The sequence below is a fragment of the Sparassis crispa genome, assembly GCF_003851025.1.
Source record: "Sparassis crispa DNA, contig_000009F, whole genome shotgun sequence".
NCBI classification, from domain to species: Eukaryota; Fungi; Basidiomycota; class Agaricomycetes; order Polyporales; family Sparassidaceae; genus Sparassis; species Sparassis crispa.
The window spans coordinates 1,160,500-1,183,809 of NW_020939756.1; the positions used below are offsets into that span (position 1 = coordinate 1,160,500).

General features: G+C 51.4%; 6 protein-coding genes across 6 annotated transcripts; 2 read left to right on the forward strand and 4 right to left on the reverse strand.

The window, feature by feature from the left end:
* Window positions 1-1,372: 1,372 nt before the first annotated feature.
* Window positions 1,373-3,812, forward strand: SCP_1004030 (hypothetical protein; the record flags this gene model as incomplete). The annotated part of the gene is made up of 22 exons (XM_027762268.1): window positions 1,373-1,434; window positions 1,493-1,571; window positions 1,642-1,655; window positions 1,725-1,823; window positions 1,880-1,889; window positions 1,956-1,973; window positions 2,039-2,064; window positions 2,121-2,146; window positions 2,196-2,230; window positions 2,310-2,334; window positions 2,398-2,409; window positions 2,468-2,483; window positions 2,541-2,583; window positions 2,649-2,749; window positions 2,875-2,884; window positions 2,940-2,989; window positions 3,050-3,077; window positions 3,139-3,193; window positions 3,255-3,279; window positions 3,359-3,512; window positions 3,569-3,691; window positions 3,753-3,812. The coding sequence occupies 22 exons, from the start codon at window positions 1,373-1,375 to the stop codon at window positions 3,810-3,812; spliced, it is 1,071 nt and encodes a 356-aa protein (XP_027618069.1).
* Window positions 3,813-5,167: 1,355 nt separating this feature from the next.
* Window positions 5,168-8,744, forward strand: SCP_1004040 (predicted protein; the record flags this gene model as incomplete). The annotated part of the gene is made up of 8 exons (XM_027762269.1): window positions 5,168-5,608; window positions 5,662-5,684; window positions 5,735-7,907; window positions 7,961-8,060; window positions 8,117-8,193; window positions 8,257-8,273; window positions 8,328-8,553; window positions 8,616-8,744. The coding sequence occupies 8 exons, from the start codon at window positions 5,168-5,170 to the stop codon at window positions 8,742-8,744; spliced, it is 3,186 nt and encodes a 1,061-aa protein (XP_027618070.1).
* Window positions 8,745-9,018: 274 nt separating this feature from the next.
* On the reverse strand, window positions 9,019-11,522 carry SCP_1004050 (hypothetical protein; the record flags this gene model as incomplete). Its single annotated transcript, XM_027762270.1, has 14 exons — window positions 9,019-9,158; window positions 9,218-9,256; window positions 9,309-9,605; window positions 9,672-9,789; window positions 9,838-9,967; window positions 10,020-10,031; window positions 10,147-10,196; window positions 10,274-10,358; window positions 10,409-10,514; window positions 10,571-10,603; window positions 10,655-10,951; window positions 11,015-11,129; window positions 11,178-11,307; window positions 11,368-11,522. 14 exons carry the CDS (start codon window positions 11,520-11,522, stop codon window positions 9,019-9,021), a joined length of 1,707 nt encoding a protein of 568 aa, XP_027618071.1.
* A 787-nt stretch (window positions 11,523-12,309) lies between these two features.
* On the reverse strand, window positions 12,310-16,635 carry SCP_1004060 (hypothetical protein; the record flags this gene model as incomplete). Its single annotated transcript, XM_027762271.1, has 2 exons — window positions 12,310-13,988; window positions 15,375-16,635. The coding sequence occupies 2 exons, from the start codon at window positions 16,633-16,635 to the stop codon at window positions 12,310-12,312; spliced, it is 2,940 nt and encodes a 979-aa protein (XP_027618072.1).
* A 1,149-nt stretch (window positions 16,636-17,784) lies between these two features.
* On the reverse strand, window positions 17,785-18,821 carry SCP_1004070 (hypothetical protein; the record flags this gene model as incomplete). The annotated part of the gene is made up of 4 exons (XM_027762272.1): window positions 17,785-18,099; window positions 18,147-18,436; window positions 18,492-18,654; window positions 18,708-18,821. 4 exons carry the CDS (start codon window positions 18,819-18,821, stop codon window positions 17,785-17,787), a joined length of 882 nt encoding a protein of 293 aa, XP_027618073.1.
* Window positions 18,822-21,441: 2,620 nt separating this feature from the next.
* Window positions 21,442-23,093, reverse strand: SCP_1004080 (DNA-directed RNA polymerase I subunit rpa49; the record flags this gene model as incomplete). Its single annotated transcript, XM_027762273.1, has 8 exons — window positions 21,442-21,578; window positions 21,639-21,664; window positions 21,711-21,836; window positions 21,892-22,050; window positions 22,105-22,357; window positions 22,413-22,705; window positions 22,756-22,936; window positions 22,988-23,093. The coding sequence occupies 8 exons, from the start codon at window positions 23,091-23,093 to the stop codon at window positions 21,442-21,444; spliced, it is 1,281 nt and encodes a 426-aa protein (XP_027618074.1).
* Window positions 23,094-23,310: the final 217 nt, after the last annotated feature.

Genomic DNA, 23,310 nt, shown 5'->3' on the forward strand with positions numbered 1-23,310 from the left:
ATTGTATAATGGTTTGAACCTGCGGCCGAGATTGCTAGGGATGTCGATTGTTGTAGGTTACCTGTAATATCATCCATGCCTACACCACAGAAACTGTTGGTGCTGACGTTGCTGTGTCCACGACTACTCGGCTAGAAGACAACCTTGGGCCCAAATGTTAGTACAGTAGTTCTTGACTGCGACGTCATATTTCGGGGCGTGCACTGCGTGAGCGCTAGCCATGGAAAGCGCTGCCGTAAGGACCCGGTCCCGGACTAGTGGTTGGGCGTCTGTGTGTTCAGTCAAAGGTAACCAAGTTCCCCGATTTGGTGATGGGCGCTTGTTTGGGCCTTTGTGGCGCATTAGACATCCGCGTATCTGATTAATCTCGGGCAGCGGCCCCGTGGTGGTGATGCTGCATACCAACAGTTTACTCTTCAGCTCCCTCTCCATATGCCATGCTATGCCATGCTCTCCTCCTGTCGTGCAGGTGACGCCAACAAATGCAACGTGACTGCGCTGCTTCGAGAATCCGCTCGAGCATTGCCATATGCCTTGATCTGCGCTCCTCTACGTGAGTTATGCCCACACAGCTGCGGAAGTTCTTCAACCAATCGGCATCTTATCAATTCTCAGCATGTGCTGCGAATGGGTAGACGGCGCTAGTGTTGCCGCCCAGTTGAGCTCAACTCTGGCCAACTCGCACCGAGTTGGTACAACTTGGACCAGTCTTGGACTCTGATTGGCCCACAGCCTCAACTCGCTCCACCGAGTTATATCGAGCTCGTCCAGCTCGCCTCGCCTCGACTCGACTGGAGGCAACACGCCAGTGTATTGGCCAAGCTGTCCAGCATGTCCGTAGGCCTTCACATGATCCCTCTTCGGCCCAGCCATCTATCATCCTAACTTTTAGCGGAACTCTGCGCTGCATCGGTTGTCCTAGCTCGGCCGCCGAGTGTCAGATCACCGAAGCTGCTGTCCAGCTTGTGCGCACCGAGCACTTTTGATTCCTCCCGAATCCTGATTCAGATGCCTTCCGGGGACGTCTCCTCATGAGACTGTCCATCCAAAAACGCACACTTGGCAGGATCCCGTTGGCGCCGGAACGTGATTAATTGACTTTCGTAATCATGATCTTGTTGGTTGCGCTTCTCTTCCCGCGAGTTAAGGGCGCTGCCTTCCCTTCTCTTCGCTGACATGCAGAGATACTCTCTCCCCTACTTATACTGTGCTCCGCCCTTTCTTTATGCTCAGGCTGTGCTACCCTTTCCCCTCTCTTTCGCTCGGTCATATCACTCCCTGCACTCGACGCTTTTGTGAACGTATCCGACCTCGGAGCAAGTGAACATATTTCGCTGGCTACCGCGGATACGCGTGTACTGGACTAACCACGATGTCGGGTGGCATCAACTCAACGATGGGGGCACTCCTGCTCGGTGTACTTCTTGGTTCTGTGTAATGACCTTCTACAATGTCTTTGCACGTAGACTCTTATTAATCGCTTGTTCGCCAGGGGGTTCGGTATCACTACGGTACAGACGTTCCTATACATCAAGAATTTTCCCAATGACCATTGGCTTATCCGAGTGACCGTAAGTGTCCTTTCCGCATTCAATCGGTCGATGCCAGTGCGTATTCATCTTCGTCTCGCCTTGCCGTTAGGTGTATCTGCTCCTGTAAGTACCACGTCTCCCCGACGCAACAATCTCCGGATGGCGGCCTTGTGCTCACTTCTGCACGGAAAGCGGTTTTGACACCCTTCATGTCGCCCTCTGCTGGCACATGATGTACTACTTCCTGATCCTCAACTATAATAACTCACCTGCTCTGGAGGCGGCACCATGGTGAGCGCTCCGATTCGGCGGGTGTACTGTTCTTGCTGAACGTCTTGAAAATTTAGGAGCTTCGACGTGAGTTTCCAGCTGGTTCTGTTTAACGGTCGCATGCGCCCGTGTGCTGATTCTTCTTGAGGGTAGATCTCCGTTGTTATGACCGTAAGTTATTTGAACTGGGAAATCAAATTTTCCGTTCGCGAAGGTCTGAACTTTTTTTTTCTTAGGTTTTCATATCCGTGATCGTACAATGGTCAGTTTTTCTCTACCTGCTGTTTGTTGAGGCTCATGGTTACTATTAAATTTCAGTTTCTATGCACGCCGAATGTTCCTGTGTAAGCCGTCCGTCACGAGTTTCCATTGCGTCTCTGACGGCGGACCCAGTGGGAAACCGCAATTGGTTCCTGATGATATTGGCCGTACGTCGTTTTAGACTCTTTTTACTACCCCCCACTGACTGCTTAATCCTGTGCTCGCCTTTTGGTCTTTGTTGATCAGATTACGCTAGCAATACCGAGAATGGGTATGCTGTTTACCGCTGTTGCTTGTCTACCATTCACATGCTCACGTCTGTTAATTATCACAGTCCTTGGTATGAGTGAGTCTACAAATTTCAAAATTTAGTTTTTCCGCTTACAATTTATTTTGGCTTACAGTGGTCGCGATGTCATTGTACGTCTCGATTGCACTCTGATGGCTAGCATCTTAGGTATGGCAATTTTTTCCCAGCTTCGTGAACCCGTCCTTCGACGCTGCCGCGCAACATCTCGGTGTAAGTTTCTGCCGCTTTCTACCTGCTAGAATGGCGATTTTGACATCTCATTATCGTGATATCAGCCTCTTATCGGTTCAGCATTGGGCCTCAGCACGCTCATAGATTGTCTCGTCGCCGGCTCCTTAGTGTTCTTCCTCAGGAGTCATCGGACGGGTTTCAACACGTGAGTTGTATTCTCCGCACTCATAAGTCCGCTAAATGATTCGGGCGATGTCTCGCGGTTGTAGAAGGTACGTGCATATCGTATTACCGCTCCGCCGCGTAGCCGTGACGATATGCTACTTGCAGAACGGATAGTGTAAGTGCCACTGAGGATGCTTCTCGGTGGATATTGACCATGTAGAATCTCCTAGTTCTTGAATGAGCTCATGTTATGGTCGGTGAACAACGGTTTGCTGACCAGGTGAGAGAGATCCTTGCGTCTTCCCCTGTGATGAATCAAATCACTGATGTGTCCATGTAGCATTGTTTCTGTTTCGGTCATCATCCTCGTACGCACCCCGATCTGCTGATTGGGTGGCATCACTGAACTTATAATCCCGGTCCGGGCAGTTCATAGCACTGCACGACCTGGTCTACTTTGCGGTGTACATCATTCTCAGCAAGCGTACGTAGTGCTCAACTGGCTGCTCCCTTCCACATCTGACCCGAATGCCCCTGGAGCATAGTGTACATCAACGCCCTCCTCGCAACGTAGGTCGTCTCCGAATTCTTCGGTCACATCCTGCTCACATGCTGAATTTCCCGACGCTCTGGTTTTCCCGCATTCCAGCCTGAACTACAGGAAGGTGATCCGCGGCCGCGGCGTCAACGACGACGAGACGGATATATCGGGCTGGCGTGCCTCCGGCAATGGTGCGACTCGCGAACGCTCGTTGCCGACATTCAACTTTGGGGGCTGGAGCACGAAGGGAACAGATGCCTCGGTAGGTGGTCCTCGTGTCATGTTTCTGCTGATGTTTAGGGTGGTGGTTTCGTGCAGACGCAACTATCGTTGGGCGGCGTGCGTGTGGTCACCACGATGACGACGGATCGGACGCTGGATCTTTGTTCTGGTGAGGATAGGGATGCGGTCTCCGCCGTAGAGGACGGGTTCGTGGCGAGGGTGCGTCGTAAATTCTATCTGGTATGGCAAACGGTTCTGAGCTGCTGATCTGCACTTGCAGCCGGAAGGTCTGCAAAACGCTCTCGCGGCGACAAATACAGGCGACCGCACGGAAGCATAGGACTGTAAGCTCACAGAGCTCGATGTCTTGTTTGTACTTGTACGTTTACTACGCCACTACTCGCCGCACTAATGTGTCCTCGATCTGCTATCCGTATCCGAATTTGCAGCGCTGTGATTGTGCTTTGTTGACCTACTATATTTTTTGTTGTATAATGTTCGTTGAAGTACTGATAAGTCTATATGGGGAAGATGTGCGTAAACGTCCTAGGGCGCTCATGAAAGCCGGAAGAGAGCGTTTCGATGAGAGCGCCGACTGTGTTGGCGCAGCCGCGTTCCGCGCGGTGTGGCGGAATGGAGGCGGAGATCTTCAGCGCTCAGTGCCCAGCACCCGCCATGTGGAGCAAGTCAGCGCGACCGCAGATAATGAGGTGCTACCTTGTCTAAGGGGAGGGGGACAAGCTCAGGGCTCCGGGGTGCTCTGAAGTAATTGTAAATACGACGAACGATTTATAGTGAGAGGTTCCGGTCGGGAAAAGTGTCGCACGTTAGTCGACGGTGACCGACTCGGAGTGGAGCGAAGCGGTGCACGCTTCGCCGAGCGTCACCCCGAACGACCTGAGACTCCCGTGGACTTACGATCACAATTTGCATTCTACGTGAAACGAGAAAGAGCGCGGGATGGGCTGAGCGAAATTCAGTAATCTCCACATGGCGCACCACTTCAGCTCCGACATGGCTGTGGATGAACCGCGTCTAGTAGCAAGGTGGCACAGGTCATGATTGATCTGCCAAAGTAGTGCTCAGCCGCAGAGTTCGTCCAGGCGGTGGCTGATACCATAGATGGCAGATCTGGGAGATCCAAATGGCGGTCAGTATACACCTGTGGCAATGACATCGTCTGAAACCCGCCCGGCCTGGTTTCAGCGGTAGATACACGATGGAATTTGGTGGAAGACAGAACGGCTTTGATGGGATCTGTCCGAGGCGTTCTACCTTGGTACTAGTAGTGACTGGTTATGACGCGAGAGATCTACTGGAGCACCCGAAACACTGGGTTATAAGTAACCGCTAGAATTAGCGGTGCAGGCCGCACTGGTAAGAGCCGGCTCTAAGAAGACCGTGAATCACAAGTTGAGAGTATGGCTGGCTGGCTAGCGCGGAGACAGGCAGGTGTCACAGCGTTGTCGGGCAGGCAAGTCTGTAGTCAAGTAAGGAAGTATCTTATTTTACTACAGTCTGAGTTTGAAATTCGGTTGTATGAGCTAATAGTGCTAGTGAGTGCTAAGCGAGGTGAACTTGGGCGAACTGCAATTGTGAACGGCGCTCTGGCCCAGACGCTCTTGTTCACAGCGCTCTGTCCTTCGCTCGTTCTTCGACAGTGCTCGGCGAGCGAGATTTCTCTCGTCGACACCGATGGCTACATCCTCCAGCAGGCAGAATTCAAGGTTCTCCACCCTCAAGGTCTTCAAGTTCCCCGCCGTGTCCAAACCGCCCCCCCTCCCGCCCAAGGACACATACTATCAGCCCAATCCTTCTCTGCCCTCCCTCAACCACACTCTCTCCCCGGACTCCTCGTCTTCTCATCCTAGTACTCCTATTTCCCCTAGGTATATGGGCCTCGTCAGAAGCCCCTCCCCCAGCCCATCCTATGCTCCCAGTCGCGTGACAATGTCTCCTCCATCCTCCTCCTCATCGCTTTCCCCCGACTCTGCAGGCTCTCGCAGAGGGTTGTTCAAGTTTGCATCTCTTGTGAAACGCCCCAAGACACCGAAGTCGACCGAATCTGCGAGCGCAGATGCACCACCGCCGGACCCGAATGGAGACCCTTCTATCTCGATGCCGTGGAACTTCCAGGTAAGAGACGCGTCGATCCAGACCTGTACGCTTTCTCATACGTTTTTTTTTAGCATAATTTGCATGTAGACGAAGGGTATGTCCAAAATGTATGATGTCTGCACCCGGCTCAATGTTGCATTCCAGCTACTTTGGTCTGCCGCCGACATGGTCAGCATCTCTAGCCAACCTGGGATACAGCCCAGAAGAGATTGCAACCATCAATTCCCGACGCGCTGCAGCTCGCTCACCTCATACGCAGTCTATATATTTGTTGAGTAGAGCGGGTAACTCAGACTCCGCCAGCGCCACATACTCGTCGGTGCACCATCTCCCTCGCGCGACTTCCCCCCCTCGTTCCGACGCCTCTGCATCGCAGCCTTCTCTGTTGATAAACAGCGCGTCGCGTACTCATTCGCGCAACGCGTCGGGCGCCTCGCGGCAGTATTCCGAAGCTTCTTCCTTCGAAGTTATTCCGCCTGATGTGATGGCTCGTACCCCCCCTCAGTTCACAAGACGAACAATGACGCCGGTCCAAGCACCACCACCGGACACCTCGTCCGATTCTGCCTCTGCAAGAGAGTCCACCCACACGAGGAATTCTGCACAGCGAACGCCTCCGAGACGAGCGTTCCATGTGGCGAATGGCTCTCTGGACACCCAGTCCTCTCCTCCTCCAGCGTACAATTCTGTCAAGAAGAGCACGCATCTGGATGGTATCAACGAAGATACGCATCCTGTTGCGTCGACCTCGTATCCACGAGAGAAGAAAGCAGGGCACAGCGAACAGCGCAACTTTGAGGAGAAAGACACACTGGAGGCCTCGTCATCCGCGCGGTCAGCTGCACCTCCACGTCTCTCGTTGGATAAGGACACTTTGAGTGATCTATCAAGCTGGACAGAGTCGCTCTTTTCTTCCATCCCATCCGCCGTCTCCGAGGAGCCACTCTCACATACTTTCCAGCCAATACCGACCATCTCAATATCATCTAATCCTATCAGTCCCCCAGCACCGTATTCTTCAGCGAAGAGCGGCGCGGCGGCGCGTTCGTTCTCCCTCGAACGCACGATACCCCCACAAAAGCCGATACCCCTGCATCAGCTACCCAGCCGTACTATAGCGGCCCCCTCAACCTCCAACACTCCACCATCCTCCGCGAACACGACGAACCCGCTATGGCACGAGGTCATGGACATGGTCCGCACACCGACTGAACCAGCGTTGACGCCCAGTTCAGCGCCCAGGTCGTCTCCTCTCACCACCTCCTTCGCAACACCAGTCACCCCTATCACGCCCCCCAAGCCCAGGCTCCTCCGGGAACATAGCACAGATAATCTCCACACGGACGAAATGGGCGCCGCACGCGAGAAGGACAACCGAGATTCGGACCTTTCCACGATGACCATCGGGCCCGCTACCATCGTCTGTGCCGCCGTCGCACGGAGTGCGCGAGCGAACATGGTCCCGTCGCCAGTGGCTTCGCCCGTCGTTGATGAGAGCCAGTCCACACTGGCCGCATCGATGGGCGCGGAAGATGCGGAGGACGCGACTGCAGCGCGCTCTCCCACACCCAACAGCTCGAAGTCACGTTCGAGCGGGTCGAGTGTGTCAATGACCATGTCAGTGTCGACCGTCGTCTCCGGCAGCGAGTCCTCTTCGTCCACCTCATGTAGGCACGTAGCCACACCCTCAGAAAAGGACTGGGCTCCCGGCAGGTTGGCGAAGCCGGATGGGGCGGCGTTCGTCCCGGGCGAGATCTCTATCACGGCCGTGGAAGATGACGATGGCGTGATCGGCGACAAGGTGACGCGAAGACCGTCTGTCGCCGTCGCTACGCCGCCGTCGCCTGTGTGGACACCGAACGCAGCGAGCGTCGCGTCGCCTGCGACCCCGGCGCCACGGTACCCTGGGTGGGTATCGGAGGTCGTGGCGCCCCTACAGGACTTCATCGACGAGGCGTCGGACCCGCGTGAGCTTTACACGGATCTGCAGGAAATCGGTGAGGGTAGCAGTGGATCGGTGTACGCCGCGCGCGTCCTTGCCTCTAGCCCGGGCGAGCCGCCGTATGTCGCGATTAAAAACATCCCCCTCCTGCCATCTGGTGTGCCGAAGCTGGAGGACCTGCAGCGTGAACTAACGCTAATGAAGGGCGTCAGGCACCCGCACATATTGTCGATGGATGCGGGGTATGTGGACGTCGTGGAGGACTCGCTCTGGTTGCGGATGGACCTCATGGAGCGTAGTTTGGCGGACGTGGTGGTGCTTGTGGCAGAGGGTATTGTCGTGCAGGAGAAGCCGATAGCTCAGTTCGCCAGCGACGTACGTCCTGCCCTCGATATTGTAGTATGACGTGTTCTGATAGTCTCGATCAGGTGTTGTCGGCGCTGAGCTTCCTGCAATCACTGGGCATCGCGCACAGGGATTTGCGTTCGGACAACCTTCTCGTTGGCAGAGACGGCGTGGTGAAGATTGGTACGTTTTGGTCCTGGTGGTAGTGTCCTCGCTTTTGACACGGGTTCTCCGCACAGCGGACTTCTCGAGTGCCGTGCAAGTTTCGAGGGATCAGCCAATGCGCACTGATCTAGCGGGTGTTATTTATTGGCAGGTGCGATACATTTTCTACTCGTTCTGTGGAATGTGTCGATGAGTGATCCTTCGTTTCATCCAGCCACCTGAAATAAGAAGGTGCGCGACGCATTCTCTAGGATGTGGATCTCTCCTGACTTTCAGTTTTCTCAGGGGATCATACAACGCCTTGAAGGTTGATGTCTGGTCACTGGGTGCGACTGTCTGGGAGATGGCCGAGGCGGAGCCGCCATTCTTTGGGATTGAGGACCCTCGACAGCTGGCCGATCGATGGCCTCCGTTACGCCAGCCCGAAATATATTCACGATCTTTTCACGATTTTTTGCATCAATGTTCTCAACCTAACTCGTTACGACCAGATCCAGACACACTGTCGAAGGTATGCTCTTTTTTGTATATCCCAAAGGGACGAGCTTATTTTTTTCCTATGTGACCACTCAGATGCCATTCATCCGAAACGCCAACGGACGACCAGCTGTCATCAAGCTGCTCTCAGAATGCAGGGCCGTCGAGGAACGAATAGCACGGCGGCAGAGCACCGACTCTGATGGGACTGTTTCTTTGCCATAATCTATACATTATATACCATGCGTGCGTGAATTATTATTACGATCATCATAGAAATGGATACATTCGTTCGCTGTGATATACTGCAATACATCACGTTTCCTCTCAGCGAGCCCAGCCAACTACGAGGATAGTTCGGAAGTGTGGTAGAACTCAAGCAGACAGTCTTCCGGGACAATGATACGAACGCTCCGAAGTCACCAACATTGGTCGTTCCGTTGAGGATGTTTCTTCACTATGTCGTCGCCTTGATTCGCGTGTGTTATTGCTATCTCGCTTACACACGACAAGTGTCATAGTCCATCTTTGCTTTTCTGGGAGTTCTCATCTTGCTCGGCCTCCGAAACATTGTGCGAAGAAGCCAGTTTACAGGGCGGATTTGTCGCGTCAAGCGTTCTCCAGTGTCCACAGACGACACTATCGAACGTCACATATCAGTGGCCCAACTAAAAGGGAGAGAGCGCTAGGATAATAACCTCCACGTGGTTTCTTGGTGCGCATAGCTACCGCGGCATCTGGGATGCAAAATGACTTAAGTGAGAACATTTCGGCCAAATGCAACCACACCAGTGAGAGCCAAATAACCATCAGGATCCACGATGCCTGCGAACTCGTCGAAAAATAGGGCGCGCCTGCGATCGGTCGCGAATCGTTTGTTGTCCTTAGGATCGAAAACATGGACGTTCGCAACCCCACGCTGACGAGCGATCTGCCCAAGAGAGAGGCGGCCGTACTTGTCCAGGGGCTCGACACTTTCTTCGTAACCCGTGCCGGGGGTAGAATACCATCGCACGCGCATTGACCGTACTGAGACCTCGTTCTGCGGAACAGTACGCTGCAGCTTACCCACATCACGAGAGTTCTCTGGATTTCATAAGGAGTGTTGCTGTATACTCAATCCACCTTACGACATGAGTGGAATACACTTACCCACGACAATCAAGTACTTCCTTCCCTCCATCATGGACCTGGTGATCCTAGGCGGTTCGTGGATTGTCGAGGGATAAATTTGACCAAAGCCATCTTTGACACTCCGCACTGGGACCGGCTGTGAAGTAGGTGAGTGGTGGGTAGACAAGGAGATAACTCTGGATACCATCAATTCCGTAACGCCCAAGTTATGCGCTAACTCTTCATAATCTAAAACACCATCTTTGTCAAGTGTGTGTTCGAACTCGGAGTAGGTTTCTGAGAGGAAATAATCGCAGAGACGAATAGTGATTCGCCTGAGAGATGATGGTGAAGACTAGAACGAGTTGACAATACATTCAAACCTACTTGTTTGCCCATCTTGACCCACAAATACAGTTGGGGCAATTCGGATGTCTCTTTAGGCTATATGCCCATTCTGGATCCCTCCGCTGCAAGTCGGGTTTCTTTCGCTGAGATCGATGGTAAGAAGTACCGAGCGGGTGTGGGATTGGCGAAACATCCTTCGACTTTTCTGTGGAGTCCCTAGAAGCAAATTTTGGAGAGACAAGTGTGAGAAACAGGGGGAATTGACCGTTACAAATTACGTAGACTTGGCTTACTGGGTATGAATCAATTCCTCCGCTCTGACGAGCATGGTCCGAACAGTACGATTTATCTTTATTCTCGTTCACTTCCCTTGTAACACTGCCACGATTGAGTTCTTAGCAGGGTGATAAATTGGACAGCGAACTTACTCAGACTGAGGCAAATAATATGTTTGGCTTGCCTTTGGCATCTTGGTCGCAGTGCCAAAGATACGGGTCAACCTGTTCCACGCTTGAGATAGCTCGTAGCATATGACTAACAGGTCGAAGGAGATTGAGAGCGACAACCGAGGAGTAAGCAAAAAATCCAACCTTGGCCTTCCGGTTTCATAGGGACAGCGGCATCTGTGACCGTTTCCGCTGTGAGAAAAAAAAGAGAGCCACCATGGTACATACCAGTGAGCGCAATAAAACCATGGGGAAACATGACCTTTTCGAATTCATCATAGAATAGAGCTCGCATGCGGTCGGTAATGAAGCGCTTCTTGTTCCGAGGATTAAAGACGTGAACATTTGCAATACTGTGTCGACGAGCGATTTGGCCAAGAGATAGGCGGCCATACTTATCCAACGGCTCGACTGTCTCTTCGAATGTCGAGCCAGGGGTGGGGTACCAACGCACGCGAATCATCCTCAAAGACACCTCCTGCCGTGGTATTTCTCGTAAAATCTTGTTGAGGCCGCGAGGATTTTCTAGAACCGATGCCGAATGAAGTGATGTCGCAACAACAATACATGGAAAAAGACAACGCTGACCAACTACTGTCAAGTAAGATTTCCCTTCCATCTTGGCTTTCGTGCTTACAGCTCGTTCACGCGTAGACCTACGAGTACAGAAGTGGCACGCTGTCACACATCGTGTGGCTACCGCCTAAGCAGACGGTAAGTGCAAGGTGAATGGGAATAGATTGAGAGATACCAAAAGTTCTTCCACACCCAAGTCACGTGCCAATACTGCGTAGTCTAAGTAACCATCTTTGTCAAGGATATAAACATATTCGGAATACGTTTCTGAGAGAAAGTAGTCCCATAAACGAACTGTAATTCGTCTATCCATGTATATACATCATCGATGTGGAAAGTCAGCCGGACACACAGTTAAAACGCACTTGTATGCCCAGTCCACATCACATGAACAGCTGCCGCAGTTCGTATGAGGCAAATACTGACGGAACCAATGCACATATCGGGGGTAACGCCGACCAACTGAGCTATTAACATTGAGCTTGTGCGGGACATCTTCTGAGTTGCAGGTGGAAGACATGGTGGTTGAGAGACAATTCTTAAGAGCGATTCAGTGGGGATCGCGCCCCTTTTAATAAGTAGACGCGGGAGCTGACGGGAGCATATGTCGGAGGTCGGACAGGAGCACGGAGCACGGTCGGATGCAAAGGCAGATATGGATCAGGCTCTTAAAATTTAAAGGACCCCTGAATATTGGCGAGGATGCCGTTTCGCAATCCGGACAAAATTCGGGCAAAAAAATGGGATAATTCTATTGAGAAACCCCCAGAAACCCGGAAACCCCAGAAACCCCCTTAAGCTGCTCAGCAACCTGGTTTCTGTGCAAGGGAGACCGTTGACAGCCGGCCGGCTTTGATGGGGAGCCGCGCTTGCAGTCTCTTTCTGAAAGTGAGTAAAGTGCGGCCTCCCCTAGCAGAGGCCTCGCTGCGAAATTGTAAGTTGATTCGGGGCTTACCGATTACACAGGAGCTCGGTACACTCTATGTACGTGAACAGGACGCGTCGGGTGGGACTGACAAGGCTTACGGCGGGTGCCAATTTTCCCTCTCCCTCTCCCATTCTTGCGAAAATTTACTTTAAGTGTTAGAAATCACGCCTTAGTTCCCAAATAGGAAGGTAGTGATGGCGGGTCAAGATGCGTCGGGGCGCGTGATTATGCGTCCTAAAATAGATTTCTGTATATATACAGTTCTAGACGCTCCACTTTATATAAGCAAATTTCTTTCTTTGTCTTTCTTTGTAATCATGCCCTCGGCTTGTCTGCCCTTGGGCGCTCCCCAATTTCTGGAGCTCCAGAAATTTGGGCGCTACTTTTCAACACTCCCCCTCAAGCCGATGGGCATTCCGAGCTTCTTTGTGAGCTTCTCGTGCCTCGGCTTAGGGAGTGACTTTGTTAGGATATCCGCTATCATGTCCTCCGTGGGACAGTAGTGGATATCAATATATTTATCCCTCAATTTTTCGCACACATAATGATGCTTTACATCAAAATGTTTTGATTTCGCGTGGAATTGGGGATCACGTGCAATTGAGATCGCCACTGTATTATCCTCGAATAAAATTGTAGGATCTTGTTGCTCGAAACCTATTTCTTTGAATAGTGTTTGGAGCCACATGGCTTCTTTTGCCGCTTCGGCGGATGCCATGTATTCGGCTTCCGTGGTGGATGACGCGACCGTGGTTTGCTTCTTTGAGCTCCATGTGATCATGCCATTTCCTAATTTAAATAAATATCCCGAGATTGATTTGCGATCTCGGATATCGTTCGCATAGTCTGCATCTGAGTAGCCCACAAATATGGATTGATCTTTGGGCTTGACATCTGCAATTGGCCCGTAGATTATTCCAAGTTCTCGCATTCCGGATAGATAGCGGAGGACGCATTTAGCAGCAGTCCAATGAGCCATTCCGGGATTGGCAGTAAATGAGCTAAGCCGTTGCACGGTGTGAGCAATGTCTGGTCTCATGGCAATTGCCGTGTACATCAGTGATCCGATGAGCGATGCATATCCGTTGTCTCGGTCGCATTCATCATCAGTTTCGGGTTCTTCTTTTTCAAGCACTGTATTTGGATCAAGAGGCATCCCGACCGTGTTGGCGTTCGTAAGCCCATTCTTGTGTAGGATAGACTCAATATATTTTGTCTGAGAGATTTTGATTGTCTGCTTTGAACGGTCTCTCTCAATTTCTATCCCCACAATTTTTTGGGGTTCACCAAGGTCGGTAACTTCGAACATATTTCGGAGTTCCCTCTTCAATTGGTCCATTAGTGCGCAATCATTGGTGAATATTAATAGGTCGTCTACCCAAACGGTGACGATTTCTATCTTATCACCTTTGATCCGAATGTACACACATGGATCCGAGAATAGGTGCTTGAATCCCGCGTCTAGTAACTTGCGGTTCAGCACGATATTCCATTCTCGGCCAGACTGCTTTAGCCTGTAGAGGGTTTTCTTTAATTTACATACGCGGTATGTTCCATCGTTGTATCCTTTGGGTTGCCGCATATACACTTCTTCTTTGAGAGTTCCATTAAGATAGGCACCTTTCACGTCCATCTGTCCGATCTCCCAATCTAAGATTGCGGCTAGCCCGAGGATAGCTCGAATGGTTTCGAGGTGGACTACGGGCGCGAACGTCTCGGTATAGTCCATGCCTGGGATTTGAGAATATCCCTTTGCAACCAGGCGGGCTTTGTATTTGATTATTTCACCCTCTTTGTTTGTTTTCTTAACTAGAACCCATTTATTTCCTATGGGTTTTCGATCTTCGGGAGGTTCCACTAACTCCCAAGTCTCCATACCCTGTAGTTGATTGAGTTCCGTCTGGACTGCCTGTTCCCATTTGGGCCACTCGAGTGATCTCTTGGCATCACTGAGTGTCTTTGGCTCGTCCGCATCCGCATTTCCGTGGGCGCTCATCGCAATATAGACTAATTTGGCATTTGATTTATCTGGATCATTATCCAGATCTTCGTCTGCCTCTGGGTCGTGCATTAGACGGTAATCATGCCAAACTGTCTTTCTTCTGGTTCATCTGGGCTGGCTTGGTGCGTCCGTCCCGCTTTCCTCGCGTTGATCAGGATCATTATCCTGTCTGCGCTTTCGCGGATTTTTGGCAGGTGACTGTGGCGCGGAAGTTCCTAACTCCCCCTCGCGCTGCACGTCTGTGGTCGTTGTGAGGTTTGGGACTTCGGGTCTCCTTTCCGCATGTGGCACATCTGACGCATTGCTAGGTAAAGTGCCCGGAAATATATTTTGCTCCCCCTCACGCTGTGCTGTGAGGATAGGTACGTCGGATCCTATTTGCTCTTGTGGCACGTGAGGCACGTTGCCGGGCAAATGGTCCGGGGAATTCGAAGAAAATTGGAAATTATGCGAGATTTTAATCTGGCGCGTGTGCGCATCATAATATTTGATGGCTTTGGGTCCATCCATGTATCCAACAAAAATATACTTGTTGGCACAGGGCGCTAGCTTTGATAGTGTTGCATCTTCCGTGAGGACCCATATGAGGGAACCAAATTCTTGTAGGTATGAGATATTTGGTTTCATCCCATTCCATTTTTCTTCGGGAGTTGCCCCATTTAACGCCTGGGTAGGCGATCTATTTTTAATATAGACTGCGTGAGCAATCGCTTCAGCCCAAAGATAACAAGGTAGATCTCTCACATAGATCATCGCACACGCTAGTCCAAGCAGTGTGCGATTCAATCTCTCAGAGACTCCGTTCTGGGATGGTGAGTACAGCGCAGTCGGACCCATCTCAATCCCTTTCATTTGACACCAGTTAATTAATTCGGTGTTCATATATTCTCGACCGTTGTCGAGCCTGAGTCGCAAGGGTTTATTTCCAAACTTGCGCTCAATATAGGTAATATAATTCTTTACCTTTTCTGTTACTTCATCTTTATGCCTCATAAATAGTACTGTACTTCGACGACTGTAATCATCGGTAAATGTAATAAAATATTTCCACCCTTGTAGAGCGGCTGTCTGCGCAGGTCCCCACACATCTGTGTGTGTTAATTCTTCGGGTACCTTGCTGCATTCGTCCGTCTCTTTGGGAAATGGCTTCCACGTCGCCTTTGCTTGGATGCACGCCTCACAATTAATTTCATCTGGGCTTGGCGAGATTTCTAGGCCATCAACAAGCCCTTCGCGATATAATCGCATAAGCGCTGGTTTCCCGATATGGCCATAGATCTTGTGCCACTCTTTCCAGGTATGCGGGCCATATTCCTTAGCAGTATAGGTTCGCGCAGGTTGCGGAACTATTGGACGCAATTTCAATGAATATAGTCGTCCATTTTTCTTGCCTATAGCAAGAGTGTGTTTATTTTTATCTATTAGTATTGCGCGACTATTACCCATAAGTACTCTTCCTCCCGCATCGTCCAAATGCATGATGGAGAGGAGGCTATTGGGTGCTGTCAGCGCATACAGTACACCGTGGAGACGGAATTTCACTTTCCGGTCTCCTACTTCACTTTTGACATCGACCGTACTGCGGCCCAATGCCTGCATTGGTTGTGGTCCGATGCCCGTGATCGCGTGATCTTCGAGCGCCTGATAGGTCGTGAAGACTTCACGACGATTTGTAATGTGCGAAGTTGTCCCGGAGTCGGCAAACCACTCATAGAAAGAAGCGATTTTGCCATCAGATCCGAGAGATACAGTGTCGCTATCATTATCGTAGGCTATTTTTGCCTCATCCTCTTTCGATTCGACCTCGTGCGCTTCGTAAGCACATTCCGTCTTTTGCTGTTTCATCGGCGGGCCCTGTCCGGCTTTGCCGCCGCCTTTAGCCCAACAATCCGTGGCCTTATGCCCGAATTTTCCGCAATTCATACATTTGACCTTGTCGCGGTGCCGACACTCATTACCAAGATGTCTCGGCTTTCCGCAGATCGAACATTTTTTGTATTCCCCAAAGGGGCGCTTCTTTCCTTTGGCAACCATGGCTTGGTCCGAGGATTGACCGCGCTCGCCACGCTCGTGCCTTCGCCTATTTTCATCAAGAATGATGGCAATCAATTCTTGTGATGTAAGCTGAGGGTGCACGTTGTCAGCACCTTCGGCACCAAAGTAAGAGCTGAGGAAAGAGTCCCAGCTCTCCAGTAATGAGGTAGCCAGAATGAGCCGGAAATCCTCATCAGAAACAACCTTCCTCATTAGGTGGAGTTGTTCCTGGATCTGTCGTAGCTGTGTAATGTGACTGGAGATATTATCTTCTTCCTTGGCTTGCATCCGGTAAAAACGCCAGCACAGCGCGAGAATTCCATGCTGTCCACGCTGTTCCTTGACTGTGCGAAGCTGCTCCCACATGGCCCATGCCGTCTTGGCTCCAGCGATGTGCACCATCTGGGAATCTCCCAGCGATAGCACAATTACGTTCTGGGCCTTGAGGTCCTTCTCTCCCCAGGCGCTAATCTCCGCCTCTCTCGCTGCCCTATTGGCCGGGTCATTACTCGGCTGCGGCTTCAGTGTCTTTCCGGTCACATACTCCTGGAGACCCTTATCATTAAGGATGGCCTCGACGCGGCGCTTCCATGGGAGCCAATTGTCTTCCTTCAGGAGCGGGATCCGGTAAGCATTGCTATTGCTCGTATTATCAGCGCTGGTCGACATTATTTGTTCTCGTACTAGTAAGGGGGTAACAATTTTTGTAGCCACAATAGGGGCTGTTGTTATCCAAGTATTTATTGGCTAGAGCCGGGGCTCATAATCTGTTAGAAATTGCGCCTTAGTTCCCAAATAGGAAGGTAGTGATGGCGGGTCAAGATGCGTCGGGGCGCGTGATTATGCGTCCTAAAATAGATTTCTGTATATATACAGTTCTAGACGCTCCACTTTATATAAGCAAATTTCCTTCTTTGTCTTTCTTTGTAATCATGCCCTCGGCTTGTCTGCCCTTGGGCGCTCCCCAATTTCTGGAGCTCCAGAAATTTGGGCACTACTTTCCAACAGGCTGAAACGAGAAAAGAGGTGGGTGTTACCGATTCAAATCCTGCCCCCCAACAATTGCACGCTACAAAGTATTTCCAAACGCCAGTTTGTCTATGCCATTCCTACTTGTTCGTACTACTCACATAGGAACAGTGCTCATGACCAACCAGGACCTCGGAAAATAGGCCAGCAACCCTTATCCAGCGGAGGCAAAAATGTCTAAGCGCCGAGATGCCAAATCCGACGTTTTTGTCCGATTTGAACGAGGGTTCGGCACTTTTTCGAAAATTTTGTCCGGATGGCGGATGAGGGTCCTCCAAACTCATTTTTAGTCCGGATGCCGGGATAAGGCTTCAAAAAACAGTAATTTTTGTCCTGACGCAGCAGCAGAAGCTCCAAAACATCATTGCAAGCTGTGATAAGGCCGGTATTGAGCACAACCATAGTCAACTTCATACATTCAACACTACTGGTAGCACAAAGAAATGTCTAAATGATTCCAACGTGTCTTAAGACCAGTATCAGCCTCAACGGCGCCCCTTCGGCCCACATGGGAGCACATTGTACGGATACAGAGTATACATTACCGTAGTCACACATCACAGGGCTGCTGAGAATCCTGGAAAACTATGTTTGTGGGCACCAAATTCCCAAATATAGGTGAACCCAGATGGATATGGGCCACAAGCGCCCTATAAGTGGATAAGGGTTAGGGCTGGACACCCTCTGTCTGTCTGGAAAAAAAATAAGGCTTCCAAAAAATTTCTCCCATATGTCCGGACTGGATCAAGGGTTGGAGCCAATTTCGAGCCGAACTTTGTCCGAATTTGCCTAAGGGTTCTCAGCCAATATTCCGAGGTCCTGACCAACCTCCGTCAACATTCTTCTAACTCGCCTCCGACGTTCATATTTTCTGCCGACGAAGGATCGAAGCCCGACGGACCCGAGGTGGACGGGTCCCCCACCCGGGTCCCGGGCCGCTGCAGGGCGTTCCTCACCCGCCTTCTCCACTTTCAGCTTCCTCACCTTCGCGATACGCCCCTCCGCGAATTTCTTGACGTTCTCGCTTTTCTCCTGGGGCAGCGAATCCAACTTCCCGTGCTTATATCTCCTCCACTTCTTCACTTCCGCAATGGCAAGTGTCAACTATGGGCTAAATGACCCACCTTCAGAATCAATCCCGGTGAACTCACCTCTTCAGCAAGCTTTTTGAGGATGTCTTGGAGTATCGCCTTACGATACTCCGACATACATTTTACAACCACGTCTACGATCAGCTCGAGTAGCCGCTTCTCCTCATTAGCCTGTTGGTCAGAGGATAGCTTCTTGTGCGCCCTGGATCCTTTATGTGCTGAACCACCGAGTATGCTGTCCTCTGCTGTAGGCGGTACCAATGTGGCAAACTGGTTGGAGGGTGGAACTGTCGCCAATGGGGCCGCGATGACTGCCGCGCTATCTGCAAGCGAGGGCCCCTTGCGGGAGGCTACACAGTCAAAATCACGCTCTTCCGAGTGGTGTATGTGCACCGGTTTATAGACTGCCGCGCCCAAGCGGCCTGACGAGGAATTCCGCCTCAAGCATATTCGGCTGGTCGGGTTTCAGCCGCTTTGATGGTAGAATATCTGTATCCGCTTCACGCTCTGTGAGTACGCGCTTTGGAATCCGATGAGCATATTCTAATGCATCCCATGAAGCCAAAGGCTACAGAAAGATTTCACTATGTAGCACGTCGCGCAAGGACGCGGAAGACTCACTTTTTGCGATAACTTCTCGAGGCTTCTATCCCTTGCATGGGAACATGCTTGCACCGGTACATAAACTTTGGAGTCTTCAACCTTGTTGCGATGCAGGAGTGGCCAATTCAACATGCACTCAATTTCCTAGGGGAATTGCTCAATGGTCAGCCATGGCCCCGATAGAAAGCTGCTATGGGTGAAACTCGCCAAAGTCGTGATCGGAATATCACCACTAAAAGCCTCAAGTATGTCCGTCATCATGCTGAATCCCCGTAATCGCATGAATTGACGCAGCACAACTTGGTTTTGGGTGGTCTGACGACGGACAGCGCATCCTAGTACATAACGGCAAGATGCGACGTACATACCTTTATACATGTTAATAGCTAAAAAAGAACGTCGCGATTTCGTATGTGACGCATGATATGCGTGACAATTTGTATGACTGTAGGCACGTCACCCACTCGCAGAAGTTTCTTAGAAGTCCGGGAGACAAAAGTCAGTTTTTGTCATACATTTTGAAATATTCAAGGCATCACATAGTAGCTCTCACCAAAGTTGAAGTTTTCTTCAAAGTTCTCGTTGAAATCCTCAATGAAATTCTCATTGAGGTCGTCGACGGAATTGCTTGCACCACAATATGTCACTTCCCCAGATACTTCAAGCGCTGGGATTACAGCATAGTCATAAGGAAAGTTGATTACTTATTTGGACAATACAAAGCATGACGCACCATCAGGATCAATGTGAAGGTCTCGTAGTGTTGCGTAGTCAGTTTCTGGTTTTAGTCCAATGAACCCGACACAAATTGGCTCCCCACAGTGGGTACTCCTTGCGTTAAAATCTTCAATGACAGCACGGTAGTACAATGATCAGTGAGTACGAATTTGGAACTGACAACTAGCTACGTACCGCTGATTCTGGCAGTCTGGTCCACAGGGGATTCCCCAGGAAGACATTCCACCTGAGCGAGCCGGCCGATGCAATCAGAGCCCTGGTCGCACGGGCACGAGGAAGGGTCCAGTCCCACTGAACAGTCCTCGGGATTAGTCTCCAAAGAGCTTCAATAGTGGAAGAGAGAACACTCACTTAGGTGATACCAGCAATCGTATGTCAAGTCCAGTGCCTCCCGAGAGCGGCCGGGGAAATCATTCTCATAATGGTTGTCCGGGAGCTCGACGAATGTTTGCAGAGCTTGGAACTCAGCGCGAGGCAGATGGCTCACCAACTGCGGACTGTGCGGTTTGCTGGCAACCGATGTTCTTGAATTTCGAAGAGGAACAACAGCATCCACCTGCTGAAGTTTAATAGCAAGATGATCCAAGGTAAAGCCGACTCTTTGTCAAGCCTTGAAAACCCATCGTCATAGGCCAGCTTAAACTCGTCTTCCTCAGGCGCTCCAACAAGACAGATGTCCTCATCGAGATTTCTGACAGCGCACTCCAACGTAAAGCCAACGCGTTCGTCGTCAAGCTTCAAGCCTAGAGAAACCGTCGTAGAGGTCTTCCGCCTTCACACCGACCTTGACATCTTCAGAGGCTATGGGAGAAGGATCATCCGCTTCCTGTTTTTTTTTGACGGCGCTCTCCTCCAACGTAAAGCCTACTCTTTCATTATCAAGGTTGAATGAGCTATTCAGTATTTCCGGCTTCTGCTCCAACCTGCTGACCTCTGACGTGGCAGGAAGAGCATCGTCCTCTTCAAATTTCTTGAATGCGCAAGTCTCCAACTTGAACCCAACCTTTGCCTCGTCCAGCTTGAATAAGCCGTTGTCTGCAGCTTCTGGTTTTATCTTTAATTTGGGTTATCCTCGGAAGGTTCGTCATTGATTTTTTGGTCTTCGGTAGCTTCCAGTTTCACCTCGTTGTTCACGAGACGCTCCGCCTTGTCTCTCTTACCCTCCGATCTCCGGTGAGGGGTGTGGAGTCCTAGAGCGGTCCATCCTACGATGGCCAATGTTCTTGTCCATGACCTGAAAGCTCCCAAGAGCTGATGCGACGGCGCAGAGAATGCGGGATATACGATGTGAGTATCCGAGGCAAGCTATACAGCTCGGAAAACGCGCCAAAGAAATGGGAGGACCCAGATCATACGATGCACGTATGTCTTCGGCTTCCGCACGACCCTGGCTTGGTACCGGGATCCATAGATGAACTAATCCTTCGCGCGAACACGGAGAGGCTTACCGTCGACTGATGGCAATATGGTATAGGTTCGTTACCACCACGGACCGTGCAGAGCTGGACTCGACGCAGAATCTCAGACAGATATATCCCTGCGGAGTCCGCATCATTCAGGTCAGTCCAAACACGAAAACATGCAAGCAAGGTGACCAAGGCGGACTGTGTAGCATGACGAAGCTGGCCACGCCAGAGCTCGAAAGAGTCACTATAATAGTCTTCAATTGATTAACATGGATCCGTCATTTGCACCACTGGGAAAACTGTGAGCCCACTGAGACACATCCACCTGTATTGCAGCTCCATAAATCAAAGAAATCGTGTACTGTACGCGCAAAGCTAGCTAGAAGCTTCCAGGCTACCGGTCGGACATCTGCACCGGGTCGTCGTCTATCTGTAAACGACGGTAAATCGACGCCGTATTTCGTCGCCTATCCGTCGGCGGCCTCTGCACGTAATTGACTCGTTGTCTGACTGTCCGCCTGCAAAGCATAGTAAATCAACATCTGGACCTCGACGTGTGCCTTATGGCCTCCCGATGCAAATATTTCTTCGCACATCCAAACTCCACCCTACCGTCTTGTGCGTTTGTTCCTCGCCTGAGGGAACTCCACCGGCACCTTGAGAATCGCCCGCTTCGTCTGCCCCGCGGTGTCCGGCAGACCCAACCACTTGAGCTCCGTCGGGCCCAGCTTCTCGACTTTGCAGCCTATCCAGCAAATCAGCATCAACGCGCGGGCGGAATTAGTCATACAGGTGGCTGACTCACCAAGCGACTTGAAAAGTGTGTTGACGCTGTTCTCACGTGAGCAAAGCAGAGGAACGAAGAGAGGGTACGCACTTGGTGACGGGCATGCTCAGGTCGTGCGCGATGAGTGTCGTGTCGGTCGCGTAGTCGTCGAGGCGGAGACACAGCGCAAACATGTATGTCAGAAGCATAGTCTCGGATTGCGTGGTCACCTGGACTCTGTCACACGATTGATGTGAATGCGCGGAAAAAGAGAACAGACGGTTTGACGCACACGCTGGTGTTTCTCGCACTTTCCGTGAAGCGTGACAGTAGTCCATCGAGGACAGGCCCAGGCACGGAAGATAATCGCTTCTGCAGAGCCTCCTTGTCGCTCACTATCCTCTGAGCAGTCTTGAACGCGAACATGGAGGAAATATATAGCAAGATCTTCCTACATCACAGCCCACTGAGCAGCGACGCACCCGTCAGAGGAAAGTTCACGCACATTTCTGACTTTTTGAGCTTGGGTGCGCTGAAGAGGAGGCGAAGGTGCTGATTGACCCAGTGTGACTTCGAGTAGGGCAGAAGGGCCACGCGCTGCAAGTCGGTCTCCGCCGCTTTGAACGCAGAGACGGACAACGCATTGAGTTCGTTGTCTGGGATGATATCATGGATAGCGTAGACGTCGTCCGGACGCTGCGCGTTCGCATCATGTGGAGGGATAAGGCGATTGCTGTCTGCAGAGGCCTTCGCTTCCTCTACCAAGCCATAGTTTACACAGCGAAAACGGTATCAGAAAGAGACAAGGCTCACCACGCGTGGGCAAGCTGCCCGTGTTCTCCTGAATAGTGTCCTGCAGATGGCTGGCAACGCCGCGCATGGCATCGACGTCGACGCGGTTGCGCTCCTGAGCACGTATGGCGGCCTTTGCGCGCTTGGTGCCGAATGTCTCGCCGAGCTGGTTGCGCATGTGCATGCGGTCCTCGGAGGATATCTGCATGGGCGCGAGATTTTTGAGCGCCTTGACCTGACGGACGAGGATGTGCAGCGGAGCAGGCCGCAGCGTCGTCGTGTTTGTACGTTTGTCGTGCACGCCAATGAGATAGCTAGACGAAGTCAACGTTGGTGAGTAAACATGGGAGAGAAAAGAACGCACCTGCATCCCGCGGCGGACTGCTGGAGCTCGGAGTCGTGCGAGGTGCTGAATTCGACGGCGTCGGCCTCTCCACCGACGAACGTTCGCCGGTTAACGAACGGCTCATCGCTGTTCTTTTTCTCGTCTCTCGACCAGCATTGAAAGGCGGTGGATTCGGGCGGGTGGAGGGCGGGGAAGCTCGCTGCCAGATGTGGTGTCAATTTGGGGCCGAGTGGGGAAAGAGCGCGCTCACCGAGTACCGGGCCCAGCTGGGACACTGGCTGCGACGAGATTTTGAGCGAGGCCTTGTGTGCATCGTCTGCGCCGCGCTTGCGCTTTTTCGAGGACGAGGAGGCCATGAGCGGGAGGAGATGTCGCAGAAAGGAAATTGCGGGTGGGAGGACCGACGCGGCGGCGATCCGTGAGCTGCGAGCTCCCACCACCGCCTGGCCACAACGGACGCTCTCCTGGTCCAGGGACAGCCAAACCTTATCTTATTGCTTTCAGTATTCTCTTGTTCTCTCTCTCTCCTGCTATAAGTACTTTGCTGACTATCCTCTCGCCTCTCCAAGTCAT